Source organism: Nyctibius grandis, chromosome 2, assembly GCF_013368605.1.
Source record: "Nyctibius grandis isolate bNycGra1 chromosome 2, bNycGra1.pri, whole genome shotgun sequence".
NCBI lineage: Eukaryota > Metazoa > Chordata > Aves > Nyctibiiformes > Nyctibiidae > Nyctibius > Nyctibius grandis.
Window position 1 is genome coordinate 94,923,215 of NC_090659.1, and position 25,526 is coordinate 94,948,740.

The window sequence follows — 25,526 nt, forward strand, 5'->3', positions numbered from 1 at the left end:
AAAGTTTTAGGAGACATTTTATTAATGTACAATTTTGTTAGCGATGTACAATAGACATTTAAATTTTCTATGTATTCTGTCTCCTTGAAGTTTGGTAAATGCTTGTTCATATACAAAACTACACGATGCTTTTTTGTAAGGACTGGAAATAATGAAAAATCTTAAGTGCTACAGTATATTTTGTAGTGATTAAACACGTTGTCCAGAAGAGTTACCAGCCACTTCAGTGAAGCACTTCTAAAAATGTTTCTGATCAAGTTCAAACGCACCTGTTCATAAATAATGATTGGTTTGCTCATGTCCATTATACTGATAAGTACAACTGTCTTCAATATAAAACACCGTTTCAATACATTTCTCCACATGGACAACTAGATAATCTAGTCATATGTACTTTTAACCAAGGCTACTACAAATTTACAAGGAAAGTCACTTTAGAATTTATTCAGAATAATTATTTTTCAACCAGAAGCTTTACTTTGGACAACGCAGAAGTATATTGCAAGTGACATTCTGCAGCAGAAGCTGGAGGCTTGAGAACAACTAAGAAGGACTAAATATCAGCAATACACGCTTTTACAAGAACTCTGGCCATTCTGAATGTTAACATTAAAGACCAGGTACTTCAGTTTGTGCGCCTGTCAAAGAATCAAAACCTCCACACAAAAAAAAAGAAAAATATCCCACAGAACACAGTATATCCGAGAACATGTTAAGACACTGGCATGACATTTCTCAGATCAAATTGGCAACTGAAATTTAACATCCACCTGAGCTTGTTTTGCTAAGGTTACTATTTCAGAGAGTTTCACCACCTGAAAAACAGAACAGAAAGACTTAATTTCAAAACAATCCTAACTTGAGTGAGCTGCACCAATCTTTTCAAACAAAGTCATGCCAGAGAATCATCAGCAAGATCTTAAAGGCTGGGCAGGGGGAGGCAGATTATTACTTAGTCCACTGCTTCTTAATCACTTTTAAATGAAAGATCAGTCAAGTCTTAGAAAACGTCTCTCTCAGTTATACAATGTCTGGTTCTCATTTACATCCAAATACTTCGATAAAATGCTACAAGTTTTAAACTTCATGTGCCACCTTGTTTCCTTGGGAGGTGGTGGGGTACCCACTCACAAGAGACTCTATATGAAGCTATTTCTCCTCTGAGGTTTTTGTTGCAAGCATTTCTGGATCTTATTTTGATACCTTATAGAGCTTCAACTTCTCCTGCATAGTAACTCAAAATCTCTATGAATTACTTCCTGCTTGGAATCAAATATTGTAACTGAGTAAGTGGCTCTTTAGGAAAAAAAAGATTCAGAACTATAAGTTTGCCCATGATAGAAAATCTACCAGATGCCCTCCAATTTTTTGCAATTAGAAATTTTCATCTTCACTCTTGCTAGACATTTGTAGTATGTTTTTCTTGTCCACATTACTTAACTTCAAAAGCACCTAAAATACTAGTTAGCTAGAATAATTTACAGACATCTGTTGAGTATTTAGGTAGAAAAAAATACTTTTTAACATCACTGGTTATAATTACTGCTTTGAATGCTAAGCTTATTACTCTAATCAGTCATCTGTTTGTTTATTGCACTCATGGCATCATCTTACATAAACCTGTTTAAGGAATTACTGATGGGCAACATACAAAACCAACTATAATCCTTTCAAAAAGTGCTTCTACAGATACAGATAATTTAAGATTACAAAACGAATTTTAACTCAATTTGCATGGCTCCAGATTCAGCTGAGAACTTCAGATTCAGCAGCAGCTTTAGAAGATGAAATACGTAGACGCAATATAGCTTAAAGACCCAGACGTACTGCTAGGGAAGATTTCCATTGACCCAACCAAAGCTTGATCAGCCTAGCAGGACTTAATACTATTCCTTACAACAGAGGGCCATACTGTCCAGCTAAGCAAGTTGTTCCTCCAAGCAATCCCAAGCTGCTTCTAGAGCTTCAACCCCAAAGCAAAACAAAACACACACACACAAAAAAATATCACAACCAACCTGTCTGAATATCTAATTACCTTATGAGGCAACAGGACAATCAACTATGTTTCGTTTTAATCATGCACACTGAAATATAGTGGCCTGCCAACGTAAGTGTTACATCACATTTTTCAGCTACCTCAATTTAAGTATTTAAAATAAATAAATTAATAAAGCTAAGCTCTTAGCCATTCCCCTACCAAAGAGAGTGACTGATCTGGTCATTTACCTGTTTTGGTTTTTTTTTTAATCTATTTTTTAACCTGCTTCTCAGAGGAGGAAAAAAAAAAAGGAAAAAATAGTCCTAAACACAGAAATTTCTGGGGTATAGTAGCTTCTGATAGTGTAGTAGTTCTCCTTACAAAATACATACTTACTAATTTGTAAAACATTTGTTTCAGGCCCTGATAATAACTGGCACTGTGATTTATCCTAAGCTACCTTTAGTTGATGGAATGGAGTTTCATCTTTTCAATATTCTGCAACAGATGCTATGTTCTGAAAAGAATATCCGCAACCAGCTATCTTACCATTTTTGCAGCTTCATCCAAGTCATCACACGCAAGGATTTTGAGGCCACTAGCTGTTATTAAAGCTTTGGCATCATCAACTCGTGTACCTTAAACAGATAAAATGCCACACATTGAACAGGAGACTACTACTACCAGAGTATTCTCATATTTTCTAGGAAGCCTGTTCCAAAAGTAAGTTAGGGAATAAACCTAGAACACAACTTTAGTAGTTATATAAGCAGGAAATCTCTTTTTATTAACTTGCTAATCCTCACCATTTAAATTCAAGGTTTGCCTTATTTTTCCATAGTCTTCACCTTACAGGCAACTTGCTACGCAATATATAAGCTCAAGAACATTTGTCAATATGGACAGAAATATATTTAACATGTACCAAAGCACACTCACCTTGCAACCGTACCACAATAGGTATTTTTAGGTCCAGATCCTTTACTGCCATAACGATGCCTTGTGCTATCACGTCACATCGCATAATGCCACCAAAAATATTTACCAGAATAGCCAGTACCTACAGAATCAATGACAATATTCATGTTAAAAAATGGCCAGAGGCACAGCAGATAAAAGCACCACTCAGCCTTTCAGACTAAGGAAAATCCAAGCTCCATAAGTGTAACATGGGACTTTGAGAAAGACAGGGAACATTTCTGTTCTAGAGGACATCGGCAACAGGAGTACTGTTCTATAAAGTCACATAACAGAACAGTTACTTCAGGAAAACTTTATTGCAAAAATGCTTGTCCCAGGAAACTTCCACACTGTCCTTTAATCCAGCATGTGTTGAAAGCAATAGCCATTTCTCTAACTCACAGTGTGTATTCTGTGTAGCTGCTTGAAAAGACACGCACCCATTTTCTGTACCAAGCCAACACTGTACATTACTTCAGAACATTCTGAGCATGACTGATAAAGACAGCCATTTGATTTTCTTCAAGCAAATCAAACAGATGAAACTTCAGTAAAGTCATTTAACAACTTAATTTGTCAACTGTTTATCTTCCCATTTCTAACACTACTCCAGCAGAGGTACCTCCCACACTAGCACCTCCACATACTGAAGAAGCCACGCTAAAGAACACAGAAAATTTACAAAACTCATACACAAGACACTGTTTATACAGTTTAGTTAAAAGCTAGCACGCTTAGAGGTAAGCAATCTGAAATACGTGTTACTCAGGAGGTCTAAGCCTGAGGTTAAAGGAAAAGTCTTTTTCCTACTCATGTGGTGGAAAGGAGGTGTAAAAAGATCACAGTCAATGGTGAAAGATGGAATAAAGCTGGAGCAAAAATGGGTAGACAGCCTTGGAGGACAGAATAAACTTAACAAGACAAAACGTTAATGTGCAACTGGTCAATAAACAGTAGCTTCGTCCTCATTATCTTGCAATTAGACTAGCTCATTTGTGTGACATTGTTCTTGCTCCTACTACTAATGGGTAGAAGCAACTTAAACTGGCACCCCAGAAGGCTGTTCCAAACAACCCCTGAACTGAACCCAGAGTGCCAGCAAGAATGCAGTCCATGACACCAGTGGGCTTTACAGCTGTTTGACTTTCAGCACCAGGAATCCCAGCTACAGTCATCGTTTTTTGATAAAATAGTGAGCAGCTGAAGGAAGGCAAAAAGGCAAAGTTGTTTGGACACCCTATGTCCATGCCATCAGCACAGAACTGTCATTGCAAGAACTTGTCCCAAACCAACAACCCGCAGATTCTTCCTTCTTTCTTCTCTTCTCTCTGTAATTCAGGTGCTCTATGCCTGTGCCCCTCACTTTTCCCTCAGTTTGCTGAAAGAAAGTGAAGAAAGAACAAGTCTTATGAGGAGTGGCTGAGGGAACTGGGGCTGTTTAGTCTGGATAAACGGAGGCTCAGGGGAGACCTTATCACTCTCTACAACTACCTGAAAGCAGGTTGTAGCGAGGTGGGTATCGGTCTCTTCTCCCAAGTAACAAGTGGCAGGATGAGAGGAAATGGCCTCAAGTTGCACGAGGGGAGGTTTACATTGGTTATTAGGAAACATTTCTTCACCGAAAGGGTTGTCAAACATTGGAAAAGGCTGCCCAGGGAAGTGGTTGAGCCACCATCCCTGGAGGTATTTAAAAGACGTGTAGATGTGGTACTTAGGGACGTGGTTTAGTGCTGGATTTGTCAGTGCTAGGCTAATGGTTGGACTCTATGAGTCTTAAAGGTCTTTTCCAACCTAAATGATTCTATGATTCCATAACACTCTTGGAGAGTGTCTCAGACCCTTCATTTGTTAGCAAAAATCTTTCCAATGGGGAAGAGACTGAGCTCCTCTGTAAAATCATTCACTATCTGTTTCTGGCCTTTTCCAGAGATGAGCAAGTGGTGCATGAAATTCTGGTGCAAAAGTAGCATACCATTACCAGGTCCTGCAAGTCACTCCCACCTTTTTCCGTTACCTCTTTTTTATATTTTCCTTTCTTTTTAAAAAGGCCCAAGCTACCATCAAGTTCCCACTGGGATAATCACCTCTATGTAGACCATCAGTCCAGTGCTTGCATTGTCTTTCTGGGATGGTAGAGCTCTTTGTCTAGTTTCAACCAATTTATTATTTTAATAATATTCAAACACTTCTGATAAACTTTTGATAGGATAAAACACTAATGCCCTTCCAAGCCCACTATGAAGTTATTTTATCTTACATTACATATAATCAGTACCTTAAAAACTTGTTTGTGCACAGCACAGTGAATATTCATCTCTACAACTCTATGCACAAAACAGATCCAGCCAAAAAATGGGCCCAAAAGCAAAAAAAAAAAAAAAAAAAAAAGGAAACCCATCTGAACACTGGTTTCTGTTTAAACAGCAGGCAGGCAAGTTTCTGACTCAAAGATTCAAATACAGCTGTAACTTACACCAGAGGGCACAAATCCACCTACTCAGTACTCAGTCAAAGAACCTATTTTTAAAAGGTAAAAAAATTCAAAAGGCTTTCAAGCCTTCTTCATTTGCACCAAGATTAAGCTAACATCTCCATTTTCTTCCCTTTTTAATTCTATGCTTGTAAAAACATGTTTTCTGGAGAACATGCACTAAGCATTGCCTTTCAAATCATAGCCTGTTTTACCACTGTGTAGGACCTTGATATGCCAACTCTTCCCTCACCTTTTTATCAGAGGTAATAAGCTTAAAGGCTTCTGTCACTTGCTGCACTGTAGCACCACCACCAACATCAAGGAAGTTTGCTGGAGTTCCGCCATGAAGTTTAATTATATCCATTGTGGCCATAGCTAAACCAGCACCGTTGACTATAGGAGAATAAAGATAACTTTAGGAATTCAGTTTATAAATCCATTAGGTCATTTAAAATTCATTACATAGAACACACCTAAGCAGCCTATATTTCCATCCAATCCTATATAGTTGAGATCTGCTTTTGCAGCGTCCCTGTCTCTCTGATCCTCCTGTGTCCAATCCTGCATATCAAAGATCTTCTTCTGACGATAGGCTGAATTACTGTCGAAGTTTATCTTTGCATCCATACACATCACTGAAAGGAAAAAAAACCCAAACCATCACTTAATACTAGAATAATGGCTCAACTGCTACATGAATATGTTAAAGTATGTTAAGTCAAACTTGGCAGCTAGCTCAAGCAATCCAAAGTTTTGCTGAAAAGACACACTGGGCACTGTACGTAAATACAAGATTCTCTTCAGTTTACCCACACAATCAGTTAAGTCCCTTTAACTGCACAAAAAGGGAAGATAGCTGTATTTCTTGAGACACTAAAAACAAAGAAGCTTACAACAAGCTGTTTGATAAATCTGGGCAAATTATGCTTCAGAATTAGCATAAAATTAATCTCTCTCTGTTTTGGGGGTCTGTTTTGGGTTTTTTTAATCCCTCTTAGTTTTCTGATTGTAAATTAAATATATAATGTGTGTGTGCATGCATGTAAGCACACAGAAACACAATGAAAAAACACCAGAGTTGGAAGAAAAGGTGTCAGAAGGATACACACAAAAGTAAGTTTCACTTAGACATAGCAGGTGACATGGAAAACCCGGCAGTGGGGCCGGAACTAGATGATCTTTAAGGTCCCTTCCAACCCAAACCATTCTATGATTCTTTACATCAGAACTAAGCTTCTGTCTGTACAAACGTAAGACTTCATTTCTACCCGTCACTACAGACGATATAAAAATGACAAGGCACAAGAAACAGATGGGAGAGACTGATCCGTACTGTTCATTTAAGCAGTATTATTTAAAAAAACAGTAACAGTAGTGTAATTGTAACCTTTGTTGAAGGAACTACATTCATGTTTAAATTTATAACTGTTGTACCTGAGTTCAAACACAAATACGCCCCACAGATGTATTTTTTGGTGAGAGGGGAATTGGCTGTGATTTAATATTAACTAACTATTCTGCAACTGGATATGCTAAAAACCTAGTAAACATCAAGACATCACTTAAACACCTATAGTCTTTCAATACATTAAACTCAATCAGTCATTCTGATGCCTGAGTAGTAAAGGCAGGAGATTTCTAGAAGGTGCTACTATACTGGTTACCTTTTCAGTACCAACTTTGAATACACAAGGTGGCTCAAGTTTCAATTCATGAATTTTAAAAAGACCCAATTTCCAGAAATGCCTTACACTGGGTAGCCAAACACTCAAGAGTGGAAGATGTGTTCTTTTTAAATTAATAAAACAACAACAAAAATGGAAGGTATTTAAACTTAAGATCCTACATAGCAATTAAGAGTAGATATCTACTGTGCTTAGATTCTCAAACTTACATGCTTTATGAAATTCATTTTTCAACATACCACGCTAATACTAAGTCTTCTTGCTGTATCCAGCTGAAGTTTTAGCAGTGCAAAGCACCTAACTTAGATTTACAAAAATGTCAAGCTGTTACATGAAGAATATGAAAAAAAAAAACATTACCAACTCCTGATGCATCTTCCACCATAGGATTTATTTCTATCATGGTAGCATCATATTTCAGAAAGAGATTATATAATTTGATCATGTTTTCAGCTGCTTCATCCACCAGATTAGGAGGAAATCCCATTTTTTCGGCAAGCTGAAAGTAAAAGATTGGTTATCAGTTAACTGATGTTCAGGGTTTGATTTAGTTACAAACTAGGAATGTCCCAGTTTAGCTGTTATTTCAGTGTCAATTGAATTCCTGGGAAAAAAAAATAACTCTTGGGTTTTAAAAGATTGCTTTCAATACAAAACACTGCACTTATCCTAAAAAAGAGCTAGTAAAAAGTCATCATCACATGCCTTTACAAAGCTATATAAAAGCTAGATAAAGCACTGCCATGCAGAGTTGGATTTACACTATCACCTAAAAGTACTTAAATATCTAGTTCAAACCTGTTTCAAAATGTCAAAAGGCTTTAAGACAACTCAGCAGGTTGAATGCATGCACACACTTTACAAAATTTACAACCAACCCTCCCATCCTCAGTAATGTGTACTTTTCCACATTAACAATTACCCTAACAGCTTGCTCCTTTTTTATGCCTTCTACTATATCAATGGGTTCCTTAATTATCGCATCAGGATTCTCTGCAGCAACATCTTCAATATTAACACCACCCTGAGAACTGCCTATCAGCACAGGACCCTAGAACAAAAAGGGAAATAAAAAAAAGAGCGTAAGTAATTTCATACCACACAATTTAAACTTAGTTCTTCCCATAAGATACCTCACAGCAATAAAACCTTGTTGTTAGTTGGAATTTTTTTTATTTGGGCATTTTACTTGTATGCGTTCAGGAGAACGTTACTATCTATTCAATACATCTATATCAAACCTTTTAATAATACTTTCCAAATTTTAAGGTGTATGTGAGGTCCAATTTCTTTTAATAAGGAAAACTTTCCTTTGTATAGCAACAGAGCAATTAACACAGACATACTAGTTTTAAATTTTGATAGAAAGATTCAACTGAGTGATCATATGTGTTTCATGTTTCAGGTTGTCACCAAAAAAAGAACAGCCTTCTCATCTCCCTCTTTTTCACTCACCCCTACACAAACACACATCGAATGCCAGGCACTCATTTATTCATTCTGCCATGCTCCAACTCCAAGGACAAATCCAGGTCTGCAGAACCTAGTGATAAATTACTGCAAACTATTCCTGTTCACTAGGATCACAAAGCTCAATAACTATAGCCATCACTGAAAGTAAGTCACAGAGTTCTGACAAAACAGCTCTCAATTATTCAATAATAAAAGAAATTATGAAACCAGAACTGACAACATTTGCAGCAGAGATTTTCTAAAAAGAAACTATCTAAATCTCAACAGAAGCATCAAAGATGCATGGAACCTAAATATTTCTCCCCATGAGAACAGTCCTTCGATTTACAGTAAAGATACACTCACTTGTATCATCTCAACCTACCTTCCCTTATCACCACCCATGCATGGATTATGACAGCTAGTGTACTAAGGCAGCATTTCATATCGGCATAGGTCTTAAACATTAAACAGCCTTATAACTGTTGACAATTAATTACAGAAAGTGTGATACTGATTCAGAAAACAATAACGACACCACTCCCCTCCCATCACCATCCTTCCAAATGGAAACATACAGATGGTGAATTATCCTACATCTAATAGCAAGGTTCAACACAATGAACATTTCTGGATATTCATATCCTGAACAGAGTCAGGAAGCTACAAACACACTACAAAAATAACTCATTGTTCCACAGAATTGACCAAAGCGAACAGCTTTGCTTAAAACATAAGAACTCTTTCACCTATTGGAGAATAACACCCGAGACATCAAGTTCCACTTTCAATTGACTATTTTACAGACTTTTTTCCTCCCCTTAAAGGAAGAAGCTTGCAATAACATCAGAAATTCAGAGTGTGCTATTCAACCTTCATACTTCCTTCTTTTGAAAGGCATTTCTTCATCATATGCATCCTAGAAAAGTTACAGCAATTACAAGCACATCTAAAAACATGACTTATAAGTCAGCAGTAAAAACAAAGCACATCCCTATCAAGACAATAATCCACATAGTTATGCTCAGTGTACACTAATAAGATTTTTTTTATACAAGAGCAAGTTAGAAAAATACATTTCCTTTCTTTAATTTGCTTAAATCAGTTACAGTAAATTTTATTTCCACAAGGATGCTTGCTTGAATAGTACACAATTTGAAAATTATAAAATCCAGCCATTTATAGTATTTTAATGCCACCTTGTGGTAAATCTGAGGTGTGTACTGTAACATTTGGATCTTCCCAGCTTTATAATAAGAGTACAAGAGAATGCAGGTGCCCAAGTCACATAATTGTACTAAAATCCAACACAACTGATACTTTCCTATCAGAAAGAACACTACAGAGGAAGAGTAAAGAACAAATACAATATTTAACTCCCATTTTTGCAATAAAAAAGACTAGTTTCCTCATTCCTCCACAGAAAATTGTTTCATACTCATGCCAGAGATACTCCTCTAATTACCAAAAGCAGTATCTCTGCAAACTCTCAAGCATCTGGATAGACCAACAGTTTTTGCTGAGCTTTATAAAATAGAGTTCCAAGATCTGCTTTATCCTGGCTTTGCTGAAGTTATTTAGCAATCCATGCTCTATGCTCCATAATGGAACACCAGTCTGTCAGAAAATACACTGACACATTTCAGTAGCTAGGTTTGAATTGTAGTCTAAAAAACTACATACCCACACATACCGAACATACAAACAGGAGAGACTATGGCTTTCATCTTCTTGAAAGCTCTGAAGACAGACTTCTAAGCCCAAATCTTCTTACCAGTTCCCGAAGAGCACTGGCATAAGAAAGCTACCAGCACTCTCAAAATTGAGTGACACACCTGTGCACCTCTAGGAACCTCCACACATTGGACAAAAAGGATGTTTGATTTATCCAGAACCATCGGCTCTTCCAAAATACTTTTACTCATTTTGTTCCTGATACTCTTAAATAGTATGTACATGTACATGCACACACATAGCTGCATTTTTAAACTAAACTCTAGTATGACTATCTGGTAGATAAGTGCAAACTAAAACCAAAATGAAAATAACCCCCTCATTCCACTCGTCTCCCCTTCAGCCACATGACTCTGAACTTCAGTTGGGGCTACCGACACTCATTTATTATTCCTTAATTTGAAATTGTAGCATTACATTTTTAAAGCATTTAAACACTAAGGCAACCATACAGTCACGAGATACTAGGAAACAAAATTTAGCTCATGTATATTCCTGACTCTCAAAAGCAATTGACCGGTACAGTAAACAGTTCTAGGGTTTTTTTAAATTCAGCTATAATAAGTTAATTAGTTTACTTCTACTTCTAATATTACTCACTTGAAACGACCTTTCCATTGTTATTGCAAAGTAGTATTCTCTCCTGGGATATCTGCGCTCACAGATAAATACTTGATTGCATATCCTGCCCTTTTCTCCTGTCTGCTTGGTAAACAACTTCTTTCCAATCATTTGGGAGGAGATATCTTTTGCTTCTTCTGGACTAGAATAAAAGAAGCTCAGAATGTGACAAAGAAACTGCTGGAAAAACACAAGTAGCTTAAAAAAAAATCTTATCTAATTTTTGTTATTTCAAGGTTAATAAGTAAAATACTGATTTTAAACTAAGCAACAGGTTCAATTCATAATGTGAAACTTCGCAATTTTCCCACTTGGTTGGATAATTTAGAAAAAAAACTTACGAAAAAACTATTTTCACTCCTCCTTTGAGGCCACCTTCAAATGTTCCTTTTCCTCTACCACCAGCTAAAACCTGTGCTTTTACCACAAGATCCTTTGAACCTAGAATGAAAGAAAACCCAAAATTTGTCATCTATGACAACTAAAACGAATTGCCCCAGGTCAAATAGTAAAGGCTGTTATCATTTATCCCCTCTTCTCCACCACCCGCACCTTCCAGATTCAAAACACAAATATGTGAATGAAAGACTGTATTGGAACTCACACAGGTTATTTCAAAAGTCACAAACCATCCACAAATTCTAACTTTAGCTGTTCTGTGAATAAACCTTGGTGAGTTAGTATCCAAAAGTGTTGATACTTTGAGTGTTCTGATACATATTTAACACATTTGAATCACAAATGATTAAAAGGTTAGTATCTCACAGACTATTAACAAGATGAAACTGAATATCCGACACACCATGATGCAAGATCTTCCTCAATCAAGTGCAAATACCCTACATCTGTAACAACTATCTTCTCAGCAATGACATGTAACTATGGCACTTACCCAAGTCAACTTGCAGGTCCACTATGGCTTCCATTCAGCAGAGCACTGATGCTTAAGCTTGAGTGCTTTGCACAAGTGGCCTAAGCAAATCCACTATTTTTCCCAGAGTAGGCAGAGTAAGCCCTTTAGTTGCCTTTAACTGTTTTAAAGTTCCTTTCCAAAATATTCTTCTAGGTAGGGGAAACTGTGCATTTGGGTTTAAAAAGTGAAGTATGAGAATACAACCAAAATCAACTGGGATATTCTGAAGCGTCATTGAAAGACAAAAGCAAAGAAAAAAAGTTCATCAAGTCATTTAAGGTGATAAAGGAAGAAAAACAAAGCCCTGAGTTATTATTAAAGTTCAATTACACTGAATACACTGCAGAGAGCAGCTAGACAGCAAGATGTAAGAGCTGCCCCATTCACATTTGTGCAGCACATCCCATCTTTTCTCAAGCCATGCCGGTCTTTCCGAGCAAAGAACGAACTTCCTGTTCTCTTCGATGTGAAAAGGCAGCCATGGAAAAGCCTGAGAAAAATTACAGTACTTGAGCAAAGCTAGCCGCTATGCATACTGAAAAATATTACGTCAGACAAAAAAGTTGTCTGATTCCTGTTTTGACCTGCATGCTGCCTGGCCAGATAAAATTAAACTTGCATAACATCACAAGCTAGGGTGGCTATAGCAAACGGAATGCTCAAGTTACTACGCCTAGCTACTTGCAGATTTTATTTCTTTACTGTCTAGGTAACAACCTATCTCTGAATTCACAAGTGATATGAAGTTCTTTGGCACAAGAAGCCTGAAGGTTATAAACACGGAAGTATATGTTGATTCACTATAGACTATTATCTAATATTTAATTCAGTTCCTGAAGGTAACTATTTTTATAGCTACTAAGTACTGGCAATCAAGAAAGTTAACACACTTTCTAGAGGTCATGCAAATCAAGACTTGGGCCTTTTTTATTCATGAGACCAACTTTTATGCAACTACGTCAAGTACAAAGCTTGCTTTAGGAAACACTAAGCCTCATGTATGAGTAAGATTATAAATAGTAGCTTCATGGATAAATGAAGCCATATTACTCCAACATGCGAGCTTAAATAAAGCTCCATCCATTGAACACAATTTACCTTGTATGTACATACGAACACAAAATTTGGAGAAGCTTGACTTATCAGTGTTAATACAAAAGAGAGAGGAAAATACTTCTCTGTGAAGAGATTTAAAAAACAAACAAAAAAACACCACACTTGCACTTGCTCCCTTGTTCATAGAGGATCCACCTGGGCTACTTTGCAAGAATCTGAAGGGACTCAAATATTTAAGATTTAAAATATTCACAGTATTATTTAATTTATTATTTTGAGCTTTCTACAGAAATTTTATATCTGGCAAAGATTCAGAATTGATATACTTAGTAATCAAGACTAAGAAATTTAACTTACAATCCACTAGGAAGTTCAGAAGAGAGGGTCCTATTTCTCCACCCTACTTTTCATCTCCTACACTAAGTCCAGAAGGTAAAAGTTGCTTCTACAGAGAAGTTTCCAGGAAAGCCACGAAGTTAATGCACAGGCACCGTCTTTGTAGCAATTAGTCCTCCCAACAATGAAGACCAGAATCTGAACAAGTCAGAACCAGATGCCAGCTAAATCTCTGGTAAGATCTCAGCTGGAACATTATGTTTAGTTCTGGCCATGATCATAGAAGTAATTTTCAATGGGAAAGACTGTCTACTAGGATAGTCACTAAAATGAAAAGCTTCCATTACAAGAAGAGACTAAAAGAGCTTGGCACTTCTTTAAATCTATCAAAAGAGAACAAAGCAGGAACATGATTATGGTCTTCAGCCATACCTGGTGAGGGACAGAGCAAGAACACACAACTACAAGTACATCATACATTCTGTTTCCTGGTCTACACCAGCCAGAAACAAAAGCCATCTATCAAGGGAAGTCAGTTTTAAAAAGGTGCAAGAAAAAAAAAGACACTTCTTTACACAGAAGATACCGAAGCCTGACATGAGTCATGAAGGAAGAATAGGAGATTCAAAAGGAACTGGGCAGAGATGTTCCCTCTGATATTCCTAACACAACAATTAGGAATGCTGGGGGGAAATGAAGGGTATGGACTGCAGAAAATAGGCTGACAATCTCCCTAAATAGCATGTTCTTTTGCCTCCACAAGAGGCAGAGCATTGGGCTAGACACACCACTGCCCTGATCCCATAAGATATTTCGTAATAATTTAATTATTATGCATGATTACACTTTGACAACATATAAAGACATCCAGAAAAAAGTACATGAGAAACAACTTTAAACTTTTCGCAATCAGTTTTGGCTGTAACAAAGTTATCACTGGACTACCCCTTATGCAAAAGAATGCAACAATTGTGGCATTAAATGAGCAAGATATTAATGATTTGTAATTTGTTTTCCTACAGCACTGCAAGCAAACTAGCTGCTTGATTGCATAAACACATAACACTTCAATGGTTATTTGACCAGCTATGTTTACAAGCAATTAAGCTGCACAGATGTACCTGAAACAAAATTTAAGATAACATGTACCAAGAAAACCTTAACTTAACCCATGCAGAAAGTTTATTCTTCAATAAACATTTTTTTCCTACAGCTCCTATTTAAAGTGACCCTAAGACTAGAGGACAGAAACATTAGGCCACACACTTCATCTCCACAGTGTTACAGCATTACCACACAATCTGACACAGCAGAGAACTGCTGATACACAGTAACCCAAGAAAAAATTTGGAAACCAGCAGCTACCATCGTTTTCTACTCAGTATCAACAGTTGTGCCCCTCTGTTCTGCTTACACTGCTTTGAAATACTGCTAGGCTTTTGTTTCAACAAAAACCAGCAGTTTCTGCCCTAGAACAGGTATCCAAATACAAAGTTAGCAAAGTTTATGCCAGCCAACACTACACCACAGCAGCAGTCCTGTCCTGCCTCTTGTCCTCAGCTTTTCACACCAGACCTCTTTCTTGTGCCAGCATAAGCATTTGTGTGACCATGCCCTGAAGCATACCAGAAAAAAAAGCTAATCCAGCGGACAGTACTTTTGCAAGCCTGTGCGCCATGTGACCAGCACATGGACACTGAAGTGACTGGGACAGAAAGCAGGACATCTACTTTCAGCAGCAGTAACAAACGGTAAAGTCTTAACACAGGGCACTAGAACAAAACAACAAACCTTTAGTACAGCTAATGTCTCAGGCAAGCAAGCTACAGATCAATCCACAAAATGGCACTAAAAGTGTATGTAAGTAAAGCAGCCTGGAAAGAATCAGGAAATGTTTAGAAAATTAAGAGCAGATACCAACAAGAACACGTGCCTGAAATCAAGTTAGCATCTATCTGTTCAGGACAACAAAAATCTATACAGTACTAACACTATAGGCTTCACCTTCAACAATGGTTTATTAACTAGACAGTGAAAGAGTAATACAGCCAGGAAACAGGCCGATCTTCATTTCTAGCAATACTGATATTTATTGATTGGAAGGAATAATTTGATTCCATTGAATAGTTCTGATTACATAACCTAAGCTTTCAAACTGGGAGAAAGGTCTCTTTCTTCTTGCAAGAATGCATTAATCTAAGTAAAATACAATCTTATGATAAGTTTATTAAGAGGCAAGAAGACTTGTTCCATTGTATCTCTTAAGTTATCTATGCAAGTAGAAAGTCTGATGATTAGGGCAGACAATCTTTGTTAAAATGTTCTGCTTTACAAGTTTCCATTCTGACTTTTGTCAAATAGTTTTAATTGACACTTCTCTGCCTAATATTGGCTGTAGCAGCAGTACTGCTTTCCGCATATTATAAACACCTTCACGATAACTATGCAAGCCTAAGGTGTCCTGACAAAACAGACAACAGCAGAAGGCAGTGGTAGGTTAACAACACAAGTGCCAATCAAGTTCTCAGCTACCATTCAACTGCAAATTTACTCCAGGAGAGAGACAGAGACACAAAACTTTTGCCTCAGTTACTCTGTATTTAAAAGTTTTTAGTTCCAGGAAGAATATATCTCCATTTATAACACAAAGAATTTTTTTTCTTGTTGCACAGATATAATAAAAACTCTTAAGTTTAAACAATATTGTCATATATACTGGAATTAGGGAGGGGAAAGATGGGCTTGTAACTAACAATGTATTATCAACAGAACTCTCAACATAAAGAGTATGCCAACCCTAATTCTGCCAACACAGGCAGAGAACCTCTTCAGAGTATACTGTCTGTGTTTTGCTAATAAGTACGGTTATTTAGAATTTAACTTCAAAATTACAATTTTTCAGTGCTTCAATCTTTTGAGTGTTAGAAGAATCATTTCATGCAAATCAAAAGTATAATTACTGAAATAATTATGTGCCAGGAGTCTTCATACTTTCACTGAAAGGACAATACCAGTCAGGAGAGCGAACAAGATGTTTCACATCTATTAAAAACCACTATTTTCTACACAAATACTTCCTGACATTAATCAATTGCATCAAGTTTTTCATCAACTCACAAGACAGGTTTGTTTTTGGCAACAGTTTAATTTAAGTAATTAAAATACAGCAGCCAAAATTTGATTCTGATGGTTAGGTGAGTTATTTAAATTAGTGAATTATTATCAACAGCATGCTTTGATATTAGAATTCCAAAGGAGTGAAGTGCTATAGAAGAAAACAAAGGCTGAAGCAAAACGTAAGCTTCAAGATGCCAAAAAAGTAGTGTTTGCCAGAATTCAAATAAATGTTGGGTTTCTAGACTACTGCTGCTGGTTATCTAGACATTTTGATCAGGTAAGCAGGAACATAATTGGAAAAAATCTACTTGGCACTGACCACTACAGCATGTTGTTTTAAAAACCTGGGGGATTTCTGCACAAGTTCGCCACCTTAGATCATCATCCACACCCTACAACATCTGAATAAATGTTCTGGAGCTTCAGACTCTACAGACAACCTAAAAAGACATCAGTTAACATAGTCAAGCAAATAATTCACAAACAGGAAAAACTGATAATGGTAAAACAACCAAAAAGTATTAAAACAAAAAACTAGATATGAGCTTTCAGTGCAACACAGAACAAAGAAAAAAACTTAATCAGACTACCAAAGAAGGTGTGGCATACACTAAGGAGAAAACCACCCCAGCTTCTGTGCCACTGTGCCTGGAATACCTGTTCTTTTGAAGAGCTAATAAAGAAAAAGCTAGCACTTTACCTAAGAAGGTCATTGCACATGTTGTACTACACTGTAGTTCCTGACTAAATTAAGCCTGAGATCAACAAAACTATTCATAAATATCTACCTAGGTTTACGCATTACTTTTTTTTAAACAGATATAGGTTTTATGTTTAAGCAATAGACAGAAAAATAAAATAACATTGAAAAGAGCTTAAAAGATCTGAAAAGAAACATATATTAATCACAGAACTGTCTGCAGGATTACAGCCAAGCCAATTACTTAAATCCTTCTGTAGAAAGCACGCCAAAAAAAGATCATTCCTTATAAACCACACTGATAAGGAGATGTAAACTGCAACAGCAGAAGTAGCAGCAGACTCCATTGCTTTCAGTCTCCTTTCAAGAACTCTGGTGTAGAAAGGTGAAACATTATGCGCTCAGTTTCCCAACACCTCCTATTCTGCATAGCTTCTTATTTTACTAAAATTTGACAGTCCAACATGAGCGTAAAACCATGGGATTCACTATCCTTAAATCGTAAAAAACAACCGGAATACAAAACCTGCTTCAACATATTAATCACTGCAGATGTCTTACTTCTCAAATCATCGTGAATGGAAATATATGCTTTACATAAAAGTGGGCTTTTCTACAGGCATACAATACGTCACTCCCTTCCACACAACAGTTAACAGAGGAAGGTGTCAGGAAGCATCAAAACTTCAGTTACAGCAATACACTTTCATAGGTGCTGTCTTAAGAGCAATACTATACATTTAAGAGAGTGTGTTCTGCTGAGCTATCTGCAATCACACTTATGAAGCATCTGTTCTTCAATAAATAGTCTTTAGGTTCATTAGTCATGCTCTTGATAACAAATGCATATCAGCTTCTAAATCAGCACTGGTCACAGTGCTACCTGGAATGCACGCATAGGCCAAGAGTAAACCATAAACTTAGTGGCAATCATCAAGACATACTGCAGCCTCCTATCAACCCTCTGGAACAGAATTTAATCAGCTCACTTATTTGAAATTTAAGTGAGACGCTCATGTAACATATGAAGAGCCACATATTGCAAAACCCACAAATAACTACTGAGCAGTGATACTTACAGGAGGTCCAGACCTACTCTCAGGGACTGAATTACTCAGTAGTAGTTATTTTAAAAGAATAAGTTTCATGAACCAGCATGTGATAACAATTTACTGGAAATGAGATGGAGGGCTCTTTATAGGCAAAAGCTGCTTGTGATAAGTAACAAATTCCAACGGTGACTCTCAGCAGCCAGACAAACATGAAAAGAAAAAGCTATATTGCAAACCAATGTTGTAATAATTATAATGGCCAACCTTCCCATGACACAACAGAAAAGATTTTAAAAAAATAGAAGCAAAACAATAATCATTTGCAGAATCCAGCTAGAACAGAAATCTGAGTTGAAAACAGCACTTTAAGAAACCTGACAGTTGCAGCAGAAATCAAATTTTTAAAAAACAGCAAAAAAAAAAAAAAAATCGAGATTTTTTTCCTTACATGATCTGTCATCTTTGCTCAAAAGTTGCTCACAGCATCTAATTTCACCTGTTTCCTTTAAAAATATTAGAAAAATGTTACAGGGAAGAAAACAATGCAAGCTTACATACTGTATTTTACTTCACATATGTTTCAAAATTACTTCATATATAGGTAAACAGTTTGCTCTCTTTAGGACACTTTGGTCTTTAGCAGAAAAAAATATTTAGCACAAGAAAGACGGAGGGGGTGGAGAGGAAGCAACCTTTCTGGCTTCCAGACAATTTCATCTAACTTCAGACCTCAAGATAAGCATAACTTAGAATGAAATTCTAACAAATGTCATTACTTTTGTTATTTAAAGAATATTTAGTGCACTCTAAGACAAACTGCAACATTCATATGCCTCAGCTTGATTCTACCACACACTAGTACCCTGCAGTGATAATAATCCTTGGTATGGTTAAGCTTTGGCTTTACTCATACAACAGGGTTACATTGATTTAGCTACAGCCACAGCTAAACTATGATCATCTCTGTTAATGAGAAGGTTGTATTTGTTATATACTAGGATAAAAAGTTACCCATTTCTAACTGGAGTGAGGTATCTGCAAAAGGAAATAAACCCAACGCCAAACTCAAGTTTACAGAGGACAGGGTTCTGACTAAAGGTTATCAGGAGCATGTGGGTCAGCACTAGGGAGACAGAGCAAGCAGTATTACCAGCTGTCTTTGCAACAGTTTAGACAAACATTTGAAAAACCAGTTTAACACATAAAAAAGAAGCAAAATATAATCTTGTATCTACTGGCAACAACTCTTACACAACAAAAATAAACAATGAGCAGGTGGACAAAAAAAACACCAAGATTTTTTTCATTCTGCTAGAGATTTCGTGGGGCTTTTTTTGGTTTGGGGTTTTTTTTTAAGTACATACTAAATGAAAACTGCTGAGGAAATGGCTACAATAACAAAGAAATCCAAAACACTGGAGGCAAAGGATAATCTGTCACTATTCAGAATCAGTTCTGGACAATGTTTGAGCAATGCCTCAAAAAATCAAAGCTCCTTCAGCGTGTTCTCCGTTTGAGAAGTCTTTCCTTCATCATCTCAAGTACCAAAGAAAGCCATAGCATCAAACACACACCAACTTACAGTATACGGCTGGCAACCAGAAGCCCTGAATTCCTTTATTCTAGGTTACTAAAGGATGCTAACTCATACACCTCACAACTTCATTTTTCTGACCTCCACGAAATGGCACAGGGTCACACACTCCAGATAAAAGGCATACCTATGAAGCCACATGGATGAGACAGAGCTATAAACCAGCAATCAGATGTACCTACTCTGCCATAGGACTCCTCTCTGAACGAGGAACAAACCGAAGGAAACCGGACCTGCGAGTTTCCCTGCTGTCTATTAAAGAGCCATAGGAAAAGGCTGTCTCACTTGCCGCTAGCAGGTCTGTGCAGATATTAATGTAAGCAAAGGGGTATGCCCGATTTGTGAAGTTTAGATCATTCTACAAGGTGAGCTTGTAGCCGAGGGTCTGAATTTCAAACCATTCTCAGAACAGAAGTATTTTAACACCTTTCTTTCATACTAATGAAGTTATAATTTTGTATCATTTACTCTCTAATGGGAACAAGACAAAGGTGGCAGGCAGACAATACCTGAATTTCTGGGACATCAGATCTGAAGGAAAAGCAGCTTTTCAATTCCTTTCTACATTACAAAGCAGCATAACTTGCTCCAGAAGAAAACTACTTTCTTTTTCAGATGTCATTTCATGCATTAAAGCTACCCATGAAACTGAAATGAATCTAACAAAACCTACAACCCCAGGAATCACTACAAATGTATCCTTTTGGAGGCGAAAAGAAATTTAGGCATTTGCACGTGAAAGTGGAATATGACAAGCAATGTCCTTCCTTAAAACTCTGTGACAAGCCTACTACATTTTTTCCAGTTGGGAAAAAAGCTTTAAACTTGAAAAAAACAAAACAGTATTAATGCGTCAAACAATAGACGCTGACTTCTACGTAACATCCAAATTAAAACAAAAAATTTTACTAAGACACGTAGTAGGTAAAGTGGCAAATTAATAGGAGAGTCAAGTCCAAAAGTAAAGCTCAACTCTAAATTAAGTATTTAAGCACTAGGCAAAGGAGATTGGATGCTTTTTCATCAACAAGCCAGGAATTTAGTGCATAACTACAAGCCATCGAAGTTCTCCCCTCCTGCGTGAAAAGCTGCATTCTGCCAGAACAGCACATTCACAAAGGAATAGGATTTTACTCTTCTTCTGCAGCCTAAAGGTAAGTATGCTTTGCATCTTCTGTTCTATATGAGATCTTGGACTCCAGAAGCCTTACCTGCCACCACCACTGAAGCTCTTCACACAAGATTTCCTCTAACCTTGCTTGAGAGCAAAAAGAAAACCAGGATTTGCACAAAGTAGAGTCTATTACTCATCTCAAAGAAGTTTAGGTAGTTGTATTAGTCTAGGCTAATACGATTTATACCTGCCCCATTCCTTCTAAACAAGACTCGCAAGTTACAGGAAAAGTAGCTGCAGCATTTGAGATATGGGAATGATGGTGCCTGAAATACATGTTCAGAGCCTTTAACAGAAGTAGGATCAAGTCCTTCCTCACTGGAATTTCAGGGACACAGTTTAGCTTCATAAACAAGTCTCAATACACGACCAAGAGTGTACTTAAAACTAGGTCACTTAAATGATTTCACTGTGTGCTTGTGCACTGAATGCTCTTGAGCATTAGAAAACTTAAAATTAAGAAAATGTCAGCTCCAAAGTAAATACTCAAATCCGCGAGAAAGTTGCTTCACAGGAAAGGCTCTCTTTAAGAGAAGGTATATTTAGAACTCCAAGAAATGTCTTACCAGGGAAGACAGAAAAAGTAGTTACACCTTGTATCAATCCCATGCCTATATTGTATATGTTCTCTTTAATATTATACCTATTTCTTTTGCTATTTTGTAAGCTTCATCTGGTGTCCTGGCAACTAGTCCATGTGGAACAGAAATGCCAGCCTCCTGCAACAGTCCCATGCTCAAGTATTCATGTAGCGACAGCCTCCTCTGTTGCTGTTGTTGCACCTGAAATCCATGATTATTGAGTATTCCTGGACTTCCACCAAGTACCTGAAGGAAAAGAAAAAAAAAGTAAAAGAAAACAAAAAGAACATGACTGTGTTGTGAAAAACTGCTCTCTTTGTTTAGGTTAACAAAAGTCTACATACTAAACAAGTACAATTCAGTGTACCAGTGCAAACACCTGAACACTTAATCCTACACTGGTAAATTACCCTTCCACATTAGTCATTCATGTCAGGTCTGGTATTGGGTTTTGTGAGGTTTTACAGAGGCAGCGGGAAAGAGCTGGTGAAGCTGCTAGCACTGACAAGGACTGTCAGGGTTAAAAAAGCCCTTGAGTACTTAGCATTTAAGTACTTTAAAGAATATAGCTGTAGGGAAAAGAACCTTGAGGAATTTTGGAAGCATAAGAGAACAGAGAAAATTACACAGAATAGGTTTATTCATAAATCTTGGTAGATTGCCCCTGTCTCTCAAACTAAGAACTAAGCCTTGGGGAAGAGGGGCAGCAGAAACTAAGTGACACCAGCTCCAGCGATTGTACATGGAGAATTTAATTTGCTACAGAACAGACTGTTCAGCCTTCATGTGACTATCATGAAACAGAAAAAAACTAGCTAGGACCCATTTCAAACATCTACACTGAATCAGAGGGTTGCCAAAAGTGCAAAGTAACTTTAACATTTCAAATGCTAAGTGAAATATAACATGTCTAACATTTAATCCAGGAAGTTCCAGTGTGGAATGAGCCTTAATTTCACCTGCAAAAGCTATGTACAGAACTCCAAGAATTTCTGATAGATATTCTGTATAAAGCAATTCAGGGAGAAACTGATTTTGATTTTAAAACATCAGAAGTGGTACTATATGAGCAGTGCCTTTTAAAAAAGAACAGCTACTCAAGAACTTTAAGATGACATAGATTTCCAAAGGTTACCTTGTAAAGTAACTGTGTTTCATAACAATAACATTATCAACAACAAAAGTAAAAAATTTTTTGTGCCTTTTTCGTATTTCACTGTATAGGAACAAGACTTTAATTATATACACATACCAAAAAGCAAACCTACTGAATTCAGCTAATCCATGAACACAGATTAGCACTGGAAGATTCAATCTAAAAAGACTACAAAACAAACTTAGATACAAGCAAAATTTTGCATTTATTTTTCATTTTTTAGTATGTGCCGCTGGTACATGTACTATAAAAATCAATCTGTATTAGGAAAACTCTCATAGAGTGGATTTTTAAGATTTTGTTTCATTTTAAATACAGTAAGTACACAAACAAGAACTTTACTACAGCATTTCAAGCTAGCGAATCACAGAGCCCATTTAACCTCCGAAGGATTCCTTCTGCAAACAGGAGGCCCGTTCCTTGGCATGAAACACAAGTGAGAGGTGTTGACTGCTGTCGCTGCTGTTTCTGGCGCTGAGTGACCAGCCGGGCCCTGGGAGGCTGTTCGTAACACGAGAGGGGAACTCAAAGCGACCTTCCTCCGTGTGTGAAAGGAGAAGCAAGCCGCACGGAGAGTTACACACTTCAGACTCCCCGGCTCTTTTGTCTGCGCTGTTTTCCAGGGGTTCTGCAGCCACAAACAAGGCCGTACCCCGGAAAGGCATTCACAGGAAACAACAGCAGAGACCAGGGAGGTGCGAGCTGGAAGAAAAGTTTACTGGCACAGCCCGACCCCTCGTGTGAGTAAGGTGACGGCGGAGATGGAAACATTTGGGTTTCCAAGCAAGTCAGGGGAGGGGGGTCTGGAAAAGAAGGAAAAGGGAAGCACGCCGGGAAGAGCTGCCTCAAGCAACGACAGCGGCTGCCGGGGGGACGTACGCCAAAGGCGGGCACACGGCTGCCAGCCCCAACGCCGCGACATGGCAGGGCAGGGAAGGGCCGGGCAGAACGGCTGCGGGAGCGGGATGAGACGGCCGCTCCTCCCGCCGTCACTTCGCAGCGACCGACCTGGCCTGGCCTGGCGCAGCCCTGCCCACCCCTCCCCCGCTCCCGAGCGACCGCTACCTTCGCCGTGGCGGAGCACAGCGTAGCGCGGAGGCCGTTGCCCCTCAGCCCGGCCGACACCCGGCTGCAGATCATGGAGGCCGCCATGGCTGAGCCCCTTCGCCCTCAGGTGCCCCTCTCAGTGCGCATGCGCTACGACCGAGACGGGGCGGGAGGGGGACAGAGGGAATGGGGTGGAGCAGGAAGCGCTCGCGCGACTCCGCTCCCTCAATGACAACCGCCCGCGGCGCGGGGGGAGGAGCGACTCTATGGTCTCCGAGGGCCCCGCCCGTGCCCGGATCGGTCGTGCTGCCCCCTGCCGGGGCGGACTGAGGGGGGGGGGGGGGGGGGGGGGGGGCGCGGGCGGCAAGCCGCCTTCCAGGTCTCTCGTTTTTCAACGATTTCGTTTTATAAAAAGGTTGTTATCTGACAGCGATCCCAAAAAGGGTTGTAATCCCCCCACAACCGTCCCGCCCACGTCGGCCCCGGCTGACGCCGTACGTGTCAGACGGTAGGAGAGGGCCCCGGCCCTTTCTGCCCTCCCTGCCCTTTGAAGCTTCTGCTTCAAAGTGGAAAATTTGTCAATATTTTAACTGTGGATTTTTTTTTTTTCGTGTTTCAGGCTGTCTTCGTGCAATAACTCAAGCACATCAGTTACCAAACTGAACTGAAGACCGGTGTTTCTAGGTGCTTATTTTGCAGCCCGTCTTCACTCCCCCCATACCAGGCTCCTCCATCGTGACACAAAACCATTCCTGCCTCGCACAGCTCGAAGCTGCACCTCTGCCTTTACAGTTCAGAGTATGTACATCTACTGTGGCTGCCTTGAGCCACAGCCCCAACGAACCTAAGTGGGGGATGGACGTCTCTGCAGAAACCAGTGAGCAGACCTTGTCGGTCACACGGAGGCAAAGCTGCTTCCTTTAAAAGAAAACAGTAATTAGGAAAAGAGTATTGGCCTGGGAAACCAGAACGAGAAATATCCTCTACTAACAATAAAGAAAAATGCAGTTATTTCCATACATCATGGATGTCAAAGGTAGATCTGATCTGAAAGAAAGCCATGCCAAAGCTGTGATTCTCGTGAGTTTTGTAACAGGAATTACCCAATAACTGGACAAGTTGCATTTTTTTATTCTGAAAGTGCACTATCATAGCTTCTCCTTGGGCAAGTATTGCAAAAGACAGAGTAACCATGGTTCAGCTATTTTGCTTCTGGTCCTCTGCTATCTGCGTATAGTGTTATTGTCACCTGTTAGCATTGCAGTGAGCTCAGCAGAGTGCTTGTATCTGCACCTCTGATGTTCAGACATGCAAGGTAGGAATACATGTCACTGAACTTGTAATCAACTGCAAAATTTTGATAGACTGTCCAAAATTTTCTACCACAGCTGATAAGACTTCCCTTTGCCAAGGAAGAAAAAGAAAAAAAAAAATCTCTGTGCTTTTCTCCACTGAATTACCTCTCCTCTGTATACACAGTGGCTCTTTGCTGGTCACTAGGCCTGCCTGTGGCTACTTCACAGGACAGTACCTCTATGTCAATTCCACACACAAACTTCAGGAAATCTCACAACTCCAGCAGACTCTCTGAAAGGACCTCCCCCCTGGAAAGGGGAAGAAAGGGTATGCAACAAAGTTTACAAAGACAATGTAATGAAGCTTGGCAAAACTTAAAACCTTAAGCTTAAAAGTCCAAAGCTACTGTTCGAAGACCAGTACTGGCTGCAGGTGAGGAAACCGGACTTATATCCTCACTCAGTTGCTTGCTACTGCAAGAAAGTTGGACAAATCTCTCTGGGTTTAGAATTCATTCTTGCCTTTGCAAAGAGCTGTAAGACATTCAGAGTACAATTACTATATTATTATTCTTCTCACTACAGGTGGCTTCTTCCAG

The 25,526-nt window shown here is 38.6% G+C and overlaps 1 protein-coding gene across 1 annotated transcript; it reads right to left on the minus strand.

Annotated features, from left to right (window-relative positions):
• SUCLA2 (succinate-CoA ligase ADP-forming subunit beta) lies at positions 1–23,790 on the minus strand. The gene is made up of 11 exons (XM_068395576.1): positions 23,651–23,790; positions 21,492–21,675; positions 11,248–11,347; positions 10,886–11,048; positions 8,022–8,150; positions 7,460–7,598; positions 5,888–6,049; positions 5,665–5,807; positions 2,921–3,041; positions 2,531–2,619; positions 1–815 (listed from the first exon to the last, which is right to left on the minus strand). Exons 1-11 carry the CDS (start codon positions 23,735–23,737, stop codon positions 741–743), a joined length of 1,392 nt encoding a protein of 463 aa, XP_068251677.1. The 5' UTR covers positions 23,738–23,790; the 3' UTR covers positions 1–740.
• Positions 23,791–25,526: the final 1,736 nt, after the last annotated feature.